The sequence below is a fragment of the Fringilla coelebs genome (assembly GCF_963513975.1).
Source record: "Fringilla coelebs genome assembly, chromosome: 4".
NCBI classification, from domain to species: domain Eukaryota; kingdom Metazoa; phylum Chordata; class Aves; order Passeriformes; family Fringillidae; genus Fringilla; species Fringilla coelebs.
This window is the reverse complement of record NC_140032.1, coordinates 30149121-30165848: the sequence shown is the minus strand read 5'-3', so window position 1 is coordinate 30165848 and position 16728 is coordinate 30149121. Positions and strand designations below refer to the sequence as shown.

The 16728-nt window shown below is 40.1% G+C and overlaps 1 protein-coding gene across 1 annotated transcript; it reads left to right on the top strand.

Annotated features, from left to right (window-relative positions):
- Positions 1–518: 518 nt before the first annotated feature.
- On the top strand, positions 519–16538 carry ASAH1 (N-acylsphingosine amidohydrolase 1). The gene is made up of 14 exons (XM_084204587.1): positions 519–640; positions 5868–5914; positions 6107–6197; positions 7388–7474; positions 8397–8475; positions 9368–9442; positions 10247–10292; positions 11585–11729; positions 12921–12975; positions 13178–13259; positions 13863–13994; positions 14230–14353; positions 15013–15069; positions 15720–16538. Exons 1-14 carry the CDS (start codon positions 521–523, stop codon positions 15807–15809), a joined length of 1230 nt encoding a protein of 409 aa, XP_084060713.1. The 5' UTR covers positions 519–520; the 3' UTR covers positions 15810–16538.
- Positions 16539–16728: the final 190 nt, after the last annotated feature.

The following is a 16728-nucleotide window of genomic DNA, read 5'->3' as shown; positions in this document are numbered from 1 at the left end:
TATTAGTACTATACTTACCTCTGTCTAAAGCCATCTACCTGCTGAGTTTTTTCTTCTTTTTTTTTTTCCTATTCAGCATTAAGCAACTAGTTAACCACATACCAGCCATTACAGTGTCTAGAAAGTTATTTACATCAGGTTGTATACATGTATCAGGTTATATTGATACCTTACAACTCAAGCTATATAAGCACCTTGTAACTTTGACCTAAGTTACACAGGCATCACCACACAGCCTATCTAAAATCTGCGCAGGACAGAGTAATTAAAAATCGCACTACTGCCTAAGTGAAAACTGGTGCCACGGGTTTTCTCCCGGCGTTGCCAAAGAGAGGCGATTCTATTTCGTACTCTTCTGTGCGGAAGTTGCCATTTGTGGAAGGGCGACTGAAAATGAACTGCTGAGCTTCATCATAACTGCACGGGCGGGGCGGTGGGGGGAGCGCCGTGCCGTGCCGTGCCGGGTCGGGCCGGGCCGGGCCGGGCCGGCGCTCCCGCCCCCGGCGGGCGGGGCTCTGTCATGTGGCCGCCGCTCCGGGAAGCGCCGCTCGGAGCGGAGCCGGGCAGGACCATGGCGGGCTGGGGCCGGGCGCTGCTGGCGCTGCTCGTCCTGGCGCAGCCCGCCTGGGCGCCGGACCCGGTGAGCCTGGCGGGGGACGGGCAGGGGCGAGCGGAGCCGGCGAGAGCGGATCGCCCCGGGGCTGGCGGGGGGATGCGGCCGCCGCCCTTCCCGAGGCGGGAGGCCGGGCGAGCCTCCGGATCCACGCGAATGGATGCGCGGCAGCGCCTCGCTGCCCCCACGGGCTCCCGGAGCCGGACAGGGCTCCTGCGGCGAGCGGCGGGAGGGGCTGTGCCGCGGCGGTGCCGTACGAGCCCTTGCTGGCTCCTGCGCTCGGTTCCGTGCGTGTCTGTAATGTCAGTGTCGCGCTGTTCCACCGCAGCGGCGATCTGCAGAAGGAAAGTTCAGAGGGGCTTGCTGGAAAAGCGCACGGTGCTGAATCTGCTGAGTGTGTGGGCTGTGGCTCACCCGAGGGGAGGAGCGTAGGCCCGGTGGACTTGGTGTGTCGTTTCTTGCTCTTTCGGCCGTTTGGGTTTTTTTTTCCTGAACAAATTAAAGATTTAACTTTTGGTGGAATTGGGAAGGTGGGAAGGCGGGGGAAGTCGTTTGGAGCAGGCTGGCTTCCATCTCCTGGGCGTGTAAACAGTTGCTCTTGTTTCCTGGTGTAGTCCTGAAGCAGCGAAGCATTCTTTCATCTCTTGATGTTCCTAAATTTACTCGTCCACTTGTCCTCTATGAAGAGGACAGGTTTTAAATATCTCTGGATTTCAAAATATCCTTTGCAATCTATTTTTAAATATTCTACGAATATACTACCTCTTTTATTCTTTACTTTGCTCCAAGTCTTTTTTTGTTGTTGTTTTTTGTTTTGTTTTGTTGTTTTGTTTTTAGCAAATTGCACTGATTTTGGGAAAATTATTATGGGCTTTATGAAAGGGGAGAGCTGCAGGAAATTGCTGTGGACATCTGGATGGCCAGTGTTCCCTTAGTGTCTTTTAATACACAGGATTTGGCTTTTCTCTCTCCCCTCTCTTCCCTTCTTCCAGTCCCATCCTACCAGCCAAGAGCAACTTCCTAATGCTATAAGCTATCTCCAGCTTAAAACACCTTCAGAATTTTAGCCAAAAGTATCCTGGAGCATGGAGTTGTAGGAGAAAGTGCCAGCTGTCAGAAAAGTAGTAGCATTAGAGCTTGATTTGAATGTGATTTCACTCGGTACATCTTTGCACTTGCACAATATCCGCTGTGTATCCAGGCTGCAGGTTGTGCTGCTGTGCAGCCAGGTATTAGGCTTGGATATTTTATTTTTGTTTGAGATGCAGGGTTGCATCACATGCTGAAGAATTCTTCCTAAGTGCCGCTGGGTTCATCTCATTAACAAAGAACACAGAAGATAAATGCCTTGAATTACATCTCAGAGGTGCAGACTGTCAGTCCCTTCAGCTTTCACTGATGCCCCCTCAGCCATGCTGACCTTTTTGTCCACACTGCAGTTTAGGTAGTCTTGTCACTGTTTCTTCTACTGCAAGAGTACTCCTAACCTCTGTGTTCAGAAAGGTGAACAGCATTGGGACTCCTGCAGCACAATAATGTTGTGTTGGCATTATCCCATGAGGGAAGAGGAGCAGAGAGGAAAGTATGTTAGATCACAGAGTTCAGAGACCAAAGCATGCTGAATATAACAGATTGACTGAAAAGATGGAATTATATTTAATAGGTCAAAGAGGTAGTTTTCTATTTGCTTTTACATAGGAATGTGAAAAAATATAAAATACATACATATTAAGGAGGGATGCCAGAGATGGTCTACATCAAAAATAAATAAAGGAAGTGGTGGTATTCCTTAGACTGGACAATCTACATTCAGTCTATTTCATATTAATGAAATCAGGCTAGGTGTCAAAATATTTACTCAGCAGTCATTAAGCCATGCATTAATTTTCTGTGCTGCAGTCAATAATAACTGTTACTGCTTGATATTTTTTACAGTTCATGCAATTCATCTCAACAGCTTGCAAGTTATATGGTTTCTGTTCCACTTTTTTTTCATACAGTCAGTCAAAATATGAATCTTGTGTGCACTTCCACTTTTTATTTCCATCTTTCTCCATACCATGTTCTACTTCTCCTCCACTGTGTTATCTTCCTGTTAATGTTTCAGTCCTGTGCTGTCACACGTCTGGCTTTGTGTCATTACACACATCTCAATTTCAAAGCTGCCAGTATGTAAGATCATTGAAATATGCAACCTGCTGGTAAGAGTAGATTTTAAAAAGCAAAACAAAGGGAGCATTAAATCCCCATTCAAGAATAGCTGTATTGCTCTTAGGGGGTTCAATGGGTGTTTGAAAAGCACGTTTATGGTCGTAATCTGCTGTTTGGGACCAGCTGCCAAAAGCTTTTTCTAGGGGACGACCTCTGGCTTGTCACATTGGAAACTGCAGGTGATTCTGTCATGCTGGAAGGATGTTCCTGGCTTTCGTGGACAGCATTTATTGTTGTTCTTCCAGCGTCAAGCATCTGCAGAAAGGAGAACCCCAGTGACCACAGTGATAACTTCATAGCTGCTTATTTTACTCTGGTTATAAAAAGTGCTTGACGGTTTTTCTGCTGCTGCCAGAAAATTCTTTAGGTGTCTTTTTTTTTTTTTTAACCTTCTCAGAAAGCTTTGCAGATAATCTCTAGCTGGTTGCAAAAGATAACAATTTTTTTATTCCTTGTTAAAACTTTGTGTAAAAAACCAAAACAACTAAACACCCCACTTCTAGTTTTCAGACTGTCATCTTTTTAAGTTGCTGCCTATGTGTCAGGAGCTGTTGCAGTCACTTGGTTTGTTCTCATTGGAGAAGAGACTGAGGGGAGAGCTCATTGCAGTCTACAGCTCTTCACAAGGAGAAGCACAGGGCAGGCACTGATCTCTTCTTGTTGCTGATCAGCAGTGGGAGCTGAGGGAATGGCCTGAAGCTGTGTCAGGGAAGGTTTAAACTGGCTGTTAGGGAAAGGTTTTTCACGGAGGCTGGTGGGGCACCGCCTGTCAGAGATCAAGATGCATTTGAACGTGTTCTCAGGCACAGGGTGGAACTCTTGGACGTGTCCCATGCAGGGCTAGGAGTTGGACTTGAGGGTCCTTTGTGGGTACCTTCTAACTCAGGATACCCTGTGATTTCATGATATTATAGTTAACCTAAAGAAACAGTTATTATTAGCTCTAATTTCTTCAGATACCTCAATCAGTTTTGAAAGATGTACCGGTTGTTTTAGGAATTACTGACTTCTTTACCTTGCTTTAAACACAGACAGGTTAAAAATCTAAAAATACCACATGTAAGGAGGGAACATTTTCTCTGTTCTCTGTGCCTTTATCTGTTGCATTCCTTTTTTTTTTTTTCTTTTTTTTTTTTTTTGTAGCTTAGGCTGTAAAGCACTGGGAAGATAAAAATAGGTGCAGCTACAGGATTAAAATCTCAGGGGGAAGGTGCCAGGAGTGACATAATGTTTAGCACCTTTAGCTTAAAACCCTCTGAAATCAGTTTTGCACAGGTGCCACTGTTTCCTCTGTGAGCACGGGCTCTACTGACAGAGCAACAGAATTCTGATCCACTTTGGATAACTTTTTTTTAGAAGCTTTATCTGTCAGGAAACATATTTTGATGGAGGTATTTCCTGAAGGTCCAAATGTGTACATCCATTCCAGTAGGATGTATATGTAATGTCACTTCTTTCTGATGGATTTTAGAATTGCAGGATGGAAAATTGCACAAGACAGTTGTGTCAATACTGTTAAGCATTAGTCTGGCTTTGCACAAAACCTCTGACTTTTGTTGCCTAATTAGTCATCTGATATGCCTCCTACCCTCCTTGTTTTGATGCTTCCTCACTTTGAAATAGCCTTTTGTGTTAGACTTTTTGTTCCAGCTGTGCAAAGGCTGTTAACTGCAGTGCAGTGAAATCTAGGAAACACAGTGCTGCTGGTCCTATGCCTTCACCTCATGTATTGGAAAACCAAAATTTGTCTCATGCTTTCTCCCACAAACTGGAAACAGTAGAAAGAGATGACATTATAACGCAGAGAAATCAATCCCAATTCAGAATTGCTGTTTCCAGTTGTAACAAATTAGGCTGGTGCTTCAAGTCTGTTGCATTGTGTAAGACGTTGTGTTTTCTATATTAATGCATTAAAAACAGATAATGAGATTAGCCCAAAGAGAACATTGGCATGAGTTAACTTCTTTGTCCTAATTATGTAGGTGCTAGAGATGTTGCCGCAGTTTTCACTGGAACCAGAATGAATTTCAAGGACACACTAGTAATCTAATTGATACAGCCTAATAAATATTGGAAATCAAGGGTGGGGAGGAAGGGAAGTGGTGGTGGAAGGCTCGTTCCATGTTTTGTTTGTGTTCTGTCTCCCAAACAACTGTGCTTTGGGAGTTTTTCTATGGGCTCCCAGAACAGCACATGTACCTTTCCTTTTTCTTAGTGAGATATATTATACTCTAAGGTGCTTACTGACCTTCTCACATAGTTTTGGGACCAAACCTGGCCTGCTGTCAACTGGCTTGAAGCACAAGTGTGGGTGGCCAGTAGGCATTTGCTTGTATGTCACTGGGTAGAACATAGAATTACAATTGTGGCATGCATATGCATATGTTTATTATATTTATATGCATGCTTTATGTAATTGATAGAAAAACAGCATTGCATTCACTTTGAGTACATCTAAAATAGTTCTCAAACTTTCATTTGTAACTAGCCATGCTCCCAGGAATGAAGGTATATTTTTTAGTTGCTTTCCTGAATTGTACCCCACAAGTTCAGCAGCACTTCTCCACACTGAATCCTCAGCTCATTCCACTAGCTGAAGGACTGCCCAAAGTTCATCATGCTTTCCCTGCTCCAGCTGTGCAGCTTAACACTAAACATAATTAGGAATGACACTATAAAATGGTTATGGATTGGACAAACAGAACAGACTGGTCCATACTGAGATCTGAGGTTCTTGAATGTGTATAAATAATATGCTTTTGAAGGGCTCTTCATTAAATCATATGGAGTAAAAATATATGCAGTTTGTGTATTTATCGTACCCTTGTGCTTGCCATGGAGTACATTAGACAAGTTGTCTAGAGGTCTGTCAGACAGCATGGGGAAGTTGCTGCTGGTCCCTCCTCCTCTATTTTCCTCTTTCCAAAGTCCCAAGACTTTTAATTAACTGACTAGTCCTAAAGGTTTAATTCAAAACTAAGTCTACTAGAATAATAGTGTTTTAACAAAGAAGCTAAATAGTAATGTTTCATTGTCTTTGCAGTATGGAGAAGAGTGTAGGAGTAAAATGTACCCTCCTTCAGGACCAACGTAAGTAATCTGATTGAACTTGTCTAGCAAATTACAGAGAAGTTGTGATTTGCAAGTCTGAACAGAGTTTTTTTCTTGGAACTTGTTCCTGTTGCAGGTCTAAAAAATGCTAGTTACAGGTGGGAAGCACCTATTTTGTCAAATGTTTTTTCAGAGCCTTTTAAAATTTGATCTCTGGTGTTTTTCTCTCAGGTTCAAAGGTAATATACCCACATATGTCATAAATCTCGATCTACCTCCCAGCAGAAGGTGGGATGACTTGATGCGGGACAAAAAGACAGAGGTAAGAAATGCCGAGCTGCTCTGAAGCTTAGCAGATATAAAACTAGCACATAGCCTTTTGTTTTGAGAAAAGTTTTTAAAGGAATACGTGTGCTAACAGTGTCTGAAAGGAATAATATTTCCTGTTGACTTTTCTAATATGATTCCAGTTCAAAATAATTACTTGGGTAAATTATTTTTTCTGTTTAACACTTAAGCTAGCAGCATCAAGTGTAGAGACACTTGTGTTTGGGATGTAGAGGTGTAAAAACCAGTGTGCCATAAACAAGTGTGTGCCATTCCATTTATCAGGGAGCAATACACCAAAAGAACAGCCTTGGTTAAACTGAAGTGAAACTAAGGCAGCATTTCCTCTCTGCACCTCCCTACTTCTCTGAAAATGCTATGTGAGATGATGAACTGGCAAGGGGGAGATTAAGAGCTTCCTACCCTTTTCAGGAATGCTGGTTGTAGCACTGCTGTTTACATAGCACAAATATTTTTTTTAATATTTGAGCCTATTTCAAACTGCTTAAAATAGCTGTGGTGAAGATGGATGAAAATTAAGTTCAGTAATTTTTCATTTCTCAAATGAAGGCTAGGGCTTTTTTTCTCTATCCCTTGACTTTGGACTTTCCACTCTGAAAACCAGACAAATTCTACTTAGATGCTAATATTTATTTTAAAAGGCGTTGGAAGCTTCAGGTTTCGCCTTAAATTCTGAAGAGTTTTATCTCTTGTGTACTTTGGAGTTAGATCACATGGAGTGGAACTCTTATTTGTGACATTTACATGTTGCAGATCGAAAGCACGTGCTTTCATAGGAAGTTTATTGAGTGTTTTCACTAACATCAGTGCTTAAGCAAAGAGCTTGAAATTAACATTCTGAAAGATAGAAGAGTGCAGAGTATTAAAATGTGTTCAGAGGAGCAGAAGATGAGGATGGCTTTACTGTAATTTGTTATTTCTGGTAGAAGGACACATTGGAATTAATCAAGAAAGTTACTTGAACAAAGCTTGAAGAGTGATTCTAGTGGGGACTTGAGGGTATTTGTCTCAATAAGAAGGTGACATTTAGTACTTATTTAAATACGTATTTTTCTCAGCAAAGTTTTTTTTTTTTTTCAAAAGTCTATCAAGGAGTTCTGTTAGTATTCCAGCAATTCTTATGCTTAAGATCTTCTATTCAACAAAAGTCCTTCCTCTTTTTAGCTGAAGACTGTGGTCCAGAATATTAAAGATATAGCAAATACCTTCTTCCCCAGTGGCAAAGTTGTTGACATAGTGGATAACAAAATAGTAAGTATTTTCAGCTTACTTACTTCATTACTGTATGCTCTGACTACAGAATTAGAATGCTTCTGAATGTGGCAATTAAGAACTTTCAAAGTTATCAATTTACAAGTTCTTAATTCCACTTCTGGAACAGAACAAAAAGGCTATTTCCAACAGTCACTCTGAAATTTTGCCTTGTTGTCTGCTCGGAATGACTGAGACCATCAAACAAAAAATGCAGGTCTCTTCCTCCTCTAGTTTCTTCCTAAGATCTTTTCAAGTTTGGATTAGTAACACTAGACAAATATGCAACAGCCTTAGTTACTGTAGCAAAACACTTGACTGAAATTTTTTACCATGTTCCACTTCTTTTAAAAAGTAAAGTAAAATCAGGTTTTGAAAATTAATAAATGTCTGATTACAGGGACCAACTTTGACCCTAAAAATTAATTTGATTCTGATTAGAGTATGCTTTGGCATGGAACAGGGGAAAGCAGTGTAGGGTTAGAGACAGCAAAAGGTCAGATCTCTGCCCCATCTTTAGTTACAGCGTATCTCTGTGTGCCTGAGTGGACATAAAAGCAGCTTTTATGGGTTGCCATGCCAATGTGTGAAGGTCAGAGATGCCCATAAACAATGATGTTGAGCTCCATTGCAGTTGAGCTTTTACTATGTACGAGTCCTACTTCACTTTTCTGTCTGTTGCTGCTAAGAGAGGCTGTGCTCATGTCCATTGCTCACGTCAGTGTTTTGATAAGTGTTTTACTTCCCTTAAGTATATACTTATCTTCCAAGTACTCTGCAAACATCCTCAAGTTCTACAGGCTGCAGAGAAATTAAACACTCAATAGCTGGGAGAAAAGTGTGCCTGTTGAGGAGACATTTGTTGTAAGTAACAAAATACTGTTAATTTAAACATATATCATACAAAAACTTTTCCTTTCAGGCTCATCTGACTGCTACACTTCCTTATCCTTTCAATGAAGAGCTCCAAGGGATTGCGAATTCATCTGGGATTCCTTTGGGTAACAGTTTCCAACACTTGATTAACATAGTGGAAAGCTAGTAATGCAGACTCATTTAAAATTAGTGTGTTTACCAATATGCAGTTAGTTGTAGCCATCTGTGACTTTAACAAATCATTAATTAAGTTGTTAAGGCAATAAATTACACCTCACCCTAAACAAAAACAGTCTTGTAGAGAAGAATGGAATAAATCACATAAGCCTTTTACCAGGCTGGGACTGCTCTGTAGAGCTGTAAGTTCTCACTCCTAGGTTTTGGCAAGTGGAGCAAGTCTCAGCTCCTGTGCACCTAAATTTGAGGGAGTCTTTTATTCTTGTTGGTTTTGCACTCTGCTGTGTATCTGCTGTTGACATAGAAAGAAGTCAAGACTCAGTTTCCTGCTGTGCTTTCTTTCCCTTGTGTTCCTTGCCATGTCCTTCTGCCTTCCCTCTGTACCTCCTGCAAAAGAATGCTGTTCCAGGTGAGGAGTAGGCACTGAGTTCTTCCAGAGCTGAAACAGAGAAGGACCACTGTCTGTTTGCACTGCTTCCCTCATACAGCAGCACTTCTGCTAGCAGCAGCTCTTACGTGGCAGTAGTGGTGCATATAGCAGCCTTCTTCTTTAAAGTCAATTTTATAGCTTGTTTTGGACTTTTCAGAGGAGGAAGTAGCAATGACTGTCAGCTTAGTGCATGGTGAGGCAGAAAGGTGATTCTGATCCCTCTATTTGCTTTTCAGGATGCTCTTGATTTTGCTGAACCAGTCATTTTAAAGATCAAAGGAGATTTAAATTGGAATGTTTAACAGAAATATTACAGAATACTGAATTTGCACTATGCTTATTTTCTAACCAGTTTTTCTGTTCATGGCAAGTTTCAAACTATTGAACTTCATTTCTTTTTTTTTTTCTAGGGGAAATCGTTATTTTTAACATCTTTTATGAAATTTTTACTGTATGTACATCAATAGTGGCAGAAGATAAAACAGGTAATGCAGTCCAAAATCATGTTAACAGATTTTATGTAGCAGAGGGTCCACCTCAGTTATGCAAATACAGTCCTCCTCAACTGCAGCCAATAAGGTCTATTAAAGAGACTAAAAGATAATAATTATGCCTAAGGACTGATAATTAAAGGTATTCCTTGAGAAAGTGAATAAAAGTTCATAAGTGTCTTATGTTTAACAAAAAGAACAAAAATACTTTCAAAGATAATTTGGGTTTGGTTTTGTTGGATGGTGAGATTTTTGTGCTTGGGGTGTTGGGGTTTTTTTAAGAAGTGGTATTTGTTTTTCTGGGGGAGAGAAACACCAGCACCATGCTTGAAACTTTCTCAGTGCCATGTAGGATTTTGCATCTAGTTTCTAGATATTGCATGTGTATGCTGGTAGAGAAAATGGACAGTGTCTTCTAAGAAAAGAGACTCTCATTCTCGTACTTAGTTCTGCAGTCCTTGTCTGCACCTGTTCCAACTTAGGAAGTTTCTAAGGGATTCTCAGGGGACAAACATTTAACTTTTAGAGGAAGCTCAAGGTGTTGCAACTGAATTGAGATAATGTGGAAAGATTAAATCCTGAGGTGGACAGCAGTTTGCAAAGATTACTTGTTTTCAGTTAGGGCAAAACACTTCTTTGACCGATAAAAACACATCATTATATTGTGGTTAGTAGAGAATGGTATTTTCTTTGCACACTTTCCCAGGTATTTGACTGCTTACTCATTTCTTGGGTTTCTAATCTGAAATTTGTCTATTTGTTTAGAAAATTGTATTTAATTTTTTTATTGTTGTATAGGGAAACTGTACCACGCCAGAAACTTGGATTTTGGACTTTTCCTAGGGTAAGTATTTAAACTTTTGACTTTTTTTTAAACCCAGACAAAAAGCAAGCTGAACTTTAAATAGCTACACACATTCTTTGAGTCTTCTTTGGATGTCTGTAAGGTTCTGACAAGTAATTCTCCATTGTGTGTTGTGAAAAAAAGCTAAAATTAAAAGATCAGGATGTTCTGCTGATCTTATGTCAAACTGCCCCAAGTGCATCAATAACAAGTAGCTGTGTTTTGCTACTTACTTTTTTTTTCTCAGCTCCAGTTCAAACTGTGTCAAACCAAAGAATGGCCCATGTAACCTGATCTCTGAGGCACAATATGTCTTGTGCTTTACATGAGGGGATGAAGCATCAATTTTAATATATTCAGTGAAATGGGGATTGGATTGGGGCATGGAGTTTTAATGATTTCCTCCCCACTCTTGCCCCCTAGTTACTGTACTGTGCTCTACTGACACTTCCCATCATTCTTCATTTCCGCACAAACTCTGTAGTTTGTTGCCCAGCACTCATTAGTTCTCCTTTCATGCCCCTGATCAGGTAGTTCAGCATTTGCTTTTATTATCCCAGTATATTTTGTAACATCATTCATCCAGGTGATGCTCAATGCACAATTGGAATTTAAATGCTCATCTTTATGAAAATTCTTACCTATCTATTAAAAGCTCACCCATTGTCTACTGTGACTCCACCTGTCCCTTGGTTTGGCTTGTGTTGGACTTCTCTGACTTGCCAGAAATACTGTGAACATGCTTCCTGAAAATTAAGCAGACTTTCAAAGCTGCTCCCAGAGTCTGGATTATTTCCAGAGAATTTAACAGTCTGCTAACTGCTCTGTATCAACCTTTTGCCTCCAAACTGGTCTGGCTAATTTTACAAACTAGAATTGGTACTTCCCTTCATGTAGAGCAAATCCAGTAGTGCGTGGTTTCTTTTCTGCCTTTGAAAAATAAGAATTCAAGGTTTGGTGTCACAGGCAGTACCTCTGGCTCCCTTTGCCAGCAGGTCCAGAACAAAGTTATGTGTTCAAAACAACATATGGTTGATGGTGGTGCTGTTTAATCCTGAGCAATATACATGTTCTTGGTTCAAACAAAACTTAGTTGTTTTCACTGCCAGCCTGTGCGTTTAGACTTCTTAGTTGTTCCTTGCTGGTACTGCTCAGGTAACTACAGAGCAGTGATCTTGCCTGATGTGAGTAAGATCAGAGCACAGGCATCACACACAGGATGTCTGCATGCTGTGAAGGGAAGCGTTGAAAACTACTGAGGGAAGTTTCAAATGCTGTACTGTCTCCTGCAGATGGGATGTTAAAAATAATTCCTGGACGTTAACTCGGGAACTGAAGCCTTTAGTGGTACTCTTGGACTTTCAGAGAAACAACAAAACAGTGTTCAAGTCCACAAATTTTGCAGGATACATAGGCATGGTGTCTGGAGTCAAACCAGTAAGTATGGGAATGGGGTTTTGTCAATTTGTTACAAATGCTTCAGACTTTCCTTTAATATTTAAATTTTTCTGCTTTCATGCTGTGCCTTGGGATGTTTTCCAATAAATCATCTCTAAGTTGTTCTGGTGCACAGCATAGCTTCTTGAAGACTGATAAAAGAAAAAAATATTGTACCCTTCCTTGTGAAAGGAGATTGCCTAAATGAAATGTTTCTGTTTGGACACTTCTTAAAAACAGCATTGAATTCTGAATATAAACAGGAGTGAATACAAAGTGCTGAAGTGATTAGAGTTTCTTGCTAGCTAATAGCTAATGCTGTGATCCCAGAGGGGAAACAGCACACTTGTGCTATTTAATTCTTTCTCCAATCCTTCTTGGAAAAGGCAGTCCTGCATTTTAAGATTTTTTTTGTTAGGATTTTATTTAATAGGCACCTGAAATCCGGGGTTTACATACATCTTAAAAACCAGCAGTACAGAACTATATCAAGGTGTCCAACTTGCCACAACTCCTCCTTTTCTACATGCTCTATCTTCTGTTATAGGTAGACTCTTCTTGTAGAGCATTTCTGGCATAAATCCCTGCATTATATCCATGTATTTTTGTCTTCTGATCAAATAAATTAGGAAGATGCCGTTCTGAAAATGATTCAGTGTGTAGCTGAATTCAGTTTTTGTCTGAAACATTAGTTGGAGAAGACTGAGATTTGAATTTGAGTTGTGTGTTCCAGTTAGCATGGACTGCAATGTGTGCAGCTGCATGCCCATGCAAATAGCAGTAACATATCAGGGTGTGCTTAGCACTGGGACTTAAAAATCTGCCTTCAAACTAGAATAGTACTCAGAGGTTTGAGAAGAAGGTGACATACAGCAGGGGAAGGAAAACTGCTAATTCAGCAATGCAGCACAGACTAAGAGGAAAAAATGGTCACAGGCTTGACTTGCTTAGCATAAAAGCATGCCTTGCTGATTGTCTGCCAGGTCAGGAAACTAATTTCTAGTTATTCAAGCCCTGCTAAATTAGGTTCTTCTCTACATGAGCTTGATCTTGCAGTCTGTTACTTGAAGGGGAAGAGTCTAACAAACAAGAAGCTAAATTGACATCTAAATTGCAATGCTGCCTCTTGTTTATTTACTGGCACTTGTGGGCTGGCAATGGCTGAAGATTGGCTTGTTTAATGCTTTTCAGAACTTGTTCACTCTGACAATGAATGAGCGTTTCAGTCTTGATGGTGGTTATGTGGGTGAGTAATGTTCATTTCTTTCATTATTTCTGCACAAGTTTTCCAGACCTTAGGCAAACCAGTTACCTTAATAAACAGGTACACAAGTAGTGAAAAGATTGCAGATGAGTTACATAAAACGCAGCTTATTTTAAAACCAGCTGTGAAAGTTAGAATAGCATGAGTGAACTGTCTGAAAACAAATTATTCTGATATTTTGCAGGAATCTTTGAATGGTTTCTTGGTAGAAGAGATGGTATGTGGATGGGCTTTCTCACAAGAACTGTATTAGAGAATGCTACAAGGTATTTCCTCTCCCTTTAAATATTATACTCCTTTAATCTGTTTTGCATTCAACTAGCATGAATACTGTAGATGTATGCTTAATGTCCAGTAATACAGATACTTTCCTTGTGGCCTTAACTTTAAATAGTTCTGATGTTGCTGGTACTCTGGAGTAGGAAGCAAAGCATCACACATGATCCCTCAAATATTTTTTCTCAGATTTTTTTTTTCCTGATGAGCTTGTTGCTAATCTAAATGTATAACAGTATTCTGCATCAAAGCACATCCAACAGGTACTAGTATATTGTAGGAAGTAAGCAGAAACAAAGCTGTTATGTAATAAATCAATTCATTGGAATATGACACAGTATATAATCATTTTACTCATATTTTAAGTGTAGAAAAAGTGCAGAGAGCACCTCTAAACAATCATACTTTAAGTACAAAATGAGGCCAGAAGCTTTGCTTAAATGTGTTCCTTTATCATGATCATGTTTCCTCATATGTGCATAAAAAGGGAAGAAAGGCTTAAATACCCAAACTTTTCCTGGCTCTGTGAAACTTGCTCTTCAGTACTTGAACCATTTATAGCATTTAATAGTCCAGCATTATCTTACCCACAGTTACCAGGATGCAAAAGACAGACTGGCAAAAACAAGACTACTGGCTCCAGCTTACTTTATTCTGGGTGGAAAAAATTCTGGAGAAGGGTGTGTGATAACTCGATCCAGGACAGCTGCTTTGGATATCTGGGAGTGAGTATGCTTGACCTGACACCTGACACAGCCTTCCAGAAGAGGACAGGTTCTACCAATAATTGTGTGCTCTGTTACTTGTGACTTCATTGTACAAGACCTCACTTCTTTACCATCATTGAAAAATACCACTGCAAGCCTAAAAATATAATTCATCTGTATATAGTATATACTGTATATGTGTACTTGCTATATACTTAGAGAAGCAAAACACAAACTTAGACCTCTTTTCCAGCCTTGATATCAAGAAGGGTACATGGTATGTGGTAGAAACCAACTATGATCGCTGGAAGCCTCCATTGGTGCTGGATAATCGTAGAGGACCTGCAATGAAATGCCTGAACCAGACAACACAAGAGGTAAACATCCTCCAAATACCTCATATCCTGCTGGTCTGAAACTCCCAGGTTGCACTACTGACCTGACACAGCCAGGAGCATTCAGTTTATTTTCAAGCACAGCTGTAATGACACAAGTGGCTGATGATTTGTGGTAACTTGTCTCTGCTTCTGGGTTAGAAGAAGCTGCCTCTTTACATGGGGATTTACATTGTGGGTTTCTTGTTTATTTGTTTGGGTTTTTTGGGGTAGTGTTTGGTTTTTGGTGGTGGTTTTAGGGGGGATTTGGTTTTTGGGATTCTTTTTGGTTTGGTTTGTTTGTTTTGGGCTTTCTTTTCATCTAGGTGGGTTTCCTGAAAGTATTTTCAGCAGCTGCATAGGCAGGAGGGTACACCCAGAGATACCTTGAGAAAGACTTTTGGTGGTTTTAGGGTAGTTTTACCAGTGAATTTCAAATACACACTCTGGAGCTGCAAACACACTTAAGTGTGTCATGCTCTACTAAGATCTGGTCTGGTCAAATTTTTGCAGCCCACATTCTTCTGATATCAGAGTGTTACGGGTATCTTGTACTTTTAAAAGTTGTATCTTGTTATTTAAGTGAGGTGTAAAAAAGTTAGTTCTCAGCATTTACATTAATAGATAATGCCCCTTAATATCAGTGTATTATTTTCTTTCAGAATCTCTCCCTACCTGCAATTTATGATGTTCTCTCCACAAAGCCTGTGCTCAATAAGGTAATGCTTCCATTTTTGCAAGAAGTTTAGAGTGGGGAGCAGACCACTAACTACAGTACATATACAGAAGAGGCTTCAGTGGTACGTTCAGGGTTTTTAGGTGAAAACATGTATGTAAAAACAAATTTCACATTACTTTGTGAAAGCAAGTGTAATTGCTGGAATAGCTATTTCCCAAAGGCCATACAGCTTTAAAATTCCCAGTAGCCTGAACCCTTTCTTCATAGCTGGTGCTAGTTTGAGGCAGGAGCTGCTCTGCAGACATCTTGAGCACCCTTCTGACCAGAATTAATGTGCGATCTATGTCTTTGTAATTGACATAAAACAAGTTAATATACCTCATGATTTAAGCGTACTGCAGGCACATTACTCTTGCAACACAAAAGGTTTTAGTCTGGAATTGAAATTTATGTGTTTAGGAAAAAAAATAAAGGAAGGAAATAGTTTTTAAGAGTTCTTGAATGATGTTTAGTTCCTGTGTTAAGTGGAGAGTGAGACAGTGAGTGAGAACACAGACAGTTTATACTTGCATGTTGTTGACTGAAGAAGGTAAATGCTCATTTTAGTAGAACTGTTCAGAGAGAGTTTTTTGCTAATTCCTGTAATGAGGTTTATTTTCTTTTTTCTTCTTCCTCCCCCGTGCCCATCAGCTGACTGTGTGCACAACGCTGATGGAGGTGTATAATGGCCATACAGAGACTTACCTGCGGGAATGCCCAGATCCCTGCAGTCCTTGGTAGCCCTGCACCTCTCCGTGCTGGAAGCTGCTTGTCACTGTTTGCAGTCCTCCACAAGAAAACGTTTCTGGAAAGAGATTTCTCAGTCTGACTCCTTTCTTCAGAAATCTAATGGCTCTACAGAAATGGCAAAGTGCTTCTAACAGTGAAGGGACCCTGTCTCACAGCAGACTTTCTTGCTTTGTAACCAGCAGTTCTGCTGACAAGAAATGTATCCTCACAAGTGTCTGGTGTGATTTCAGCTCTTTCTGCCAAATGAGTTCTAGATCTCTTCAGTCTTGGCAGTGTTCTTGGTGTTTTGTTGGTTGAGGGCTTGTTAATTGGGTTTTTTGGTTTGGTTTATTTAGATTAAAATCCTTCTAAAGAACACAAGTTATAATGGCACCTACCAAGCATCAAAAAGAATTGGGTGTAAGAAGACCATCTGGGACAATACAATTCTATTATTCTTTCATAAGCACTTAAAATTCATTGCTATTGTTCTGGTATAATGTGAGGATATGTCTGATATGCCCTTTTATAAAATAACCTACCAAGTGTCATATCTAGTCACAGTCACAAGGTCTTGAGGAAATATCTGAAACAAGATCTGAGCCAAGAATGTCTTGCTACTGATTTATAACTTTTGCTGAAGCTCTTTCTTGGCCTGTTAACAAATGTGTTTTTTTAATGCAGATTTTTCTGTTGTCTCGAAAAAAATACTAATTCAATAAAGAAAAGATACTTCCTGTCACCAAAGTACACATGTGCTGATTTCATACTTCAGTCTGAGACTTCATGCCTGTTAGATACCACAGTGCTTTCATTTCTATAGACTGTGTCTGAAAAATTGATTTCTTCTGATTTTGTAAACTGGTAGTTAAAACTATTATCATAATAAGGCAGTTGGGTTGTTTTGGGAGGATTTTGGTTTGTTGATTTT

Excerpts from the sequence above, each read along its gene's own strand:
- ASAH1 (XM_084204587.1), top strand. The coding sequence starts at position 521 with ATGTGGCCGCCGCTCCGGGAAGCGCCGCTCGGAGCGGAGCCGGGCAGG. Across the intron at positions 5,915-6,106 it reads TACCCTCCTTCAGGACCAAC|GTTCAAAGGTAATATACCCA; the intron begins GTAAGTAATCTG and ends TTTTTCTCTCAG. Across the intron at positions 10,293-11,584 it reads GATTTTGGACTTTTCCTAGG|ATGGGATGTTAAAAATAATT; the intron begins GTAAGTATTTAA and ends TGTCTCCTGCAG.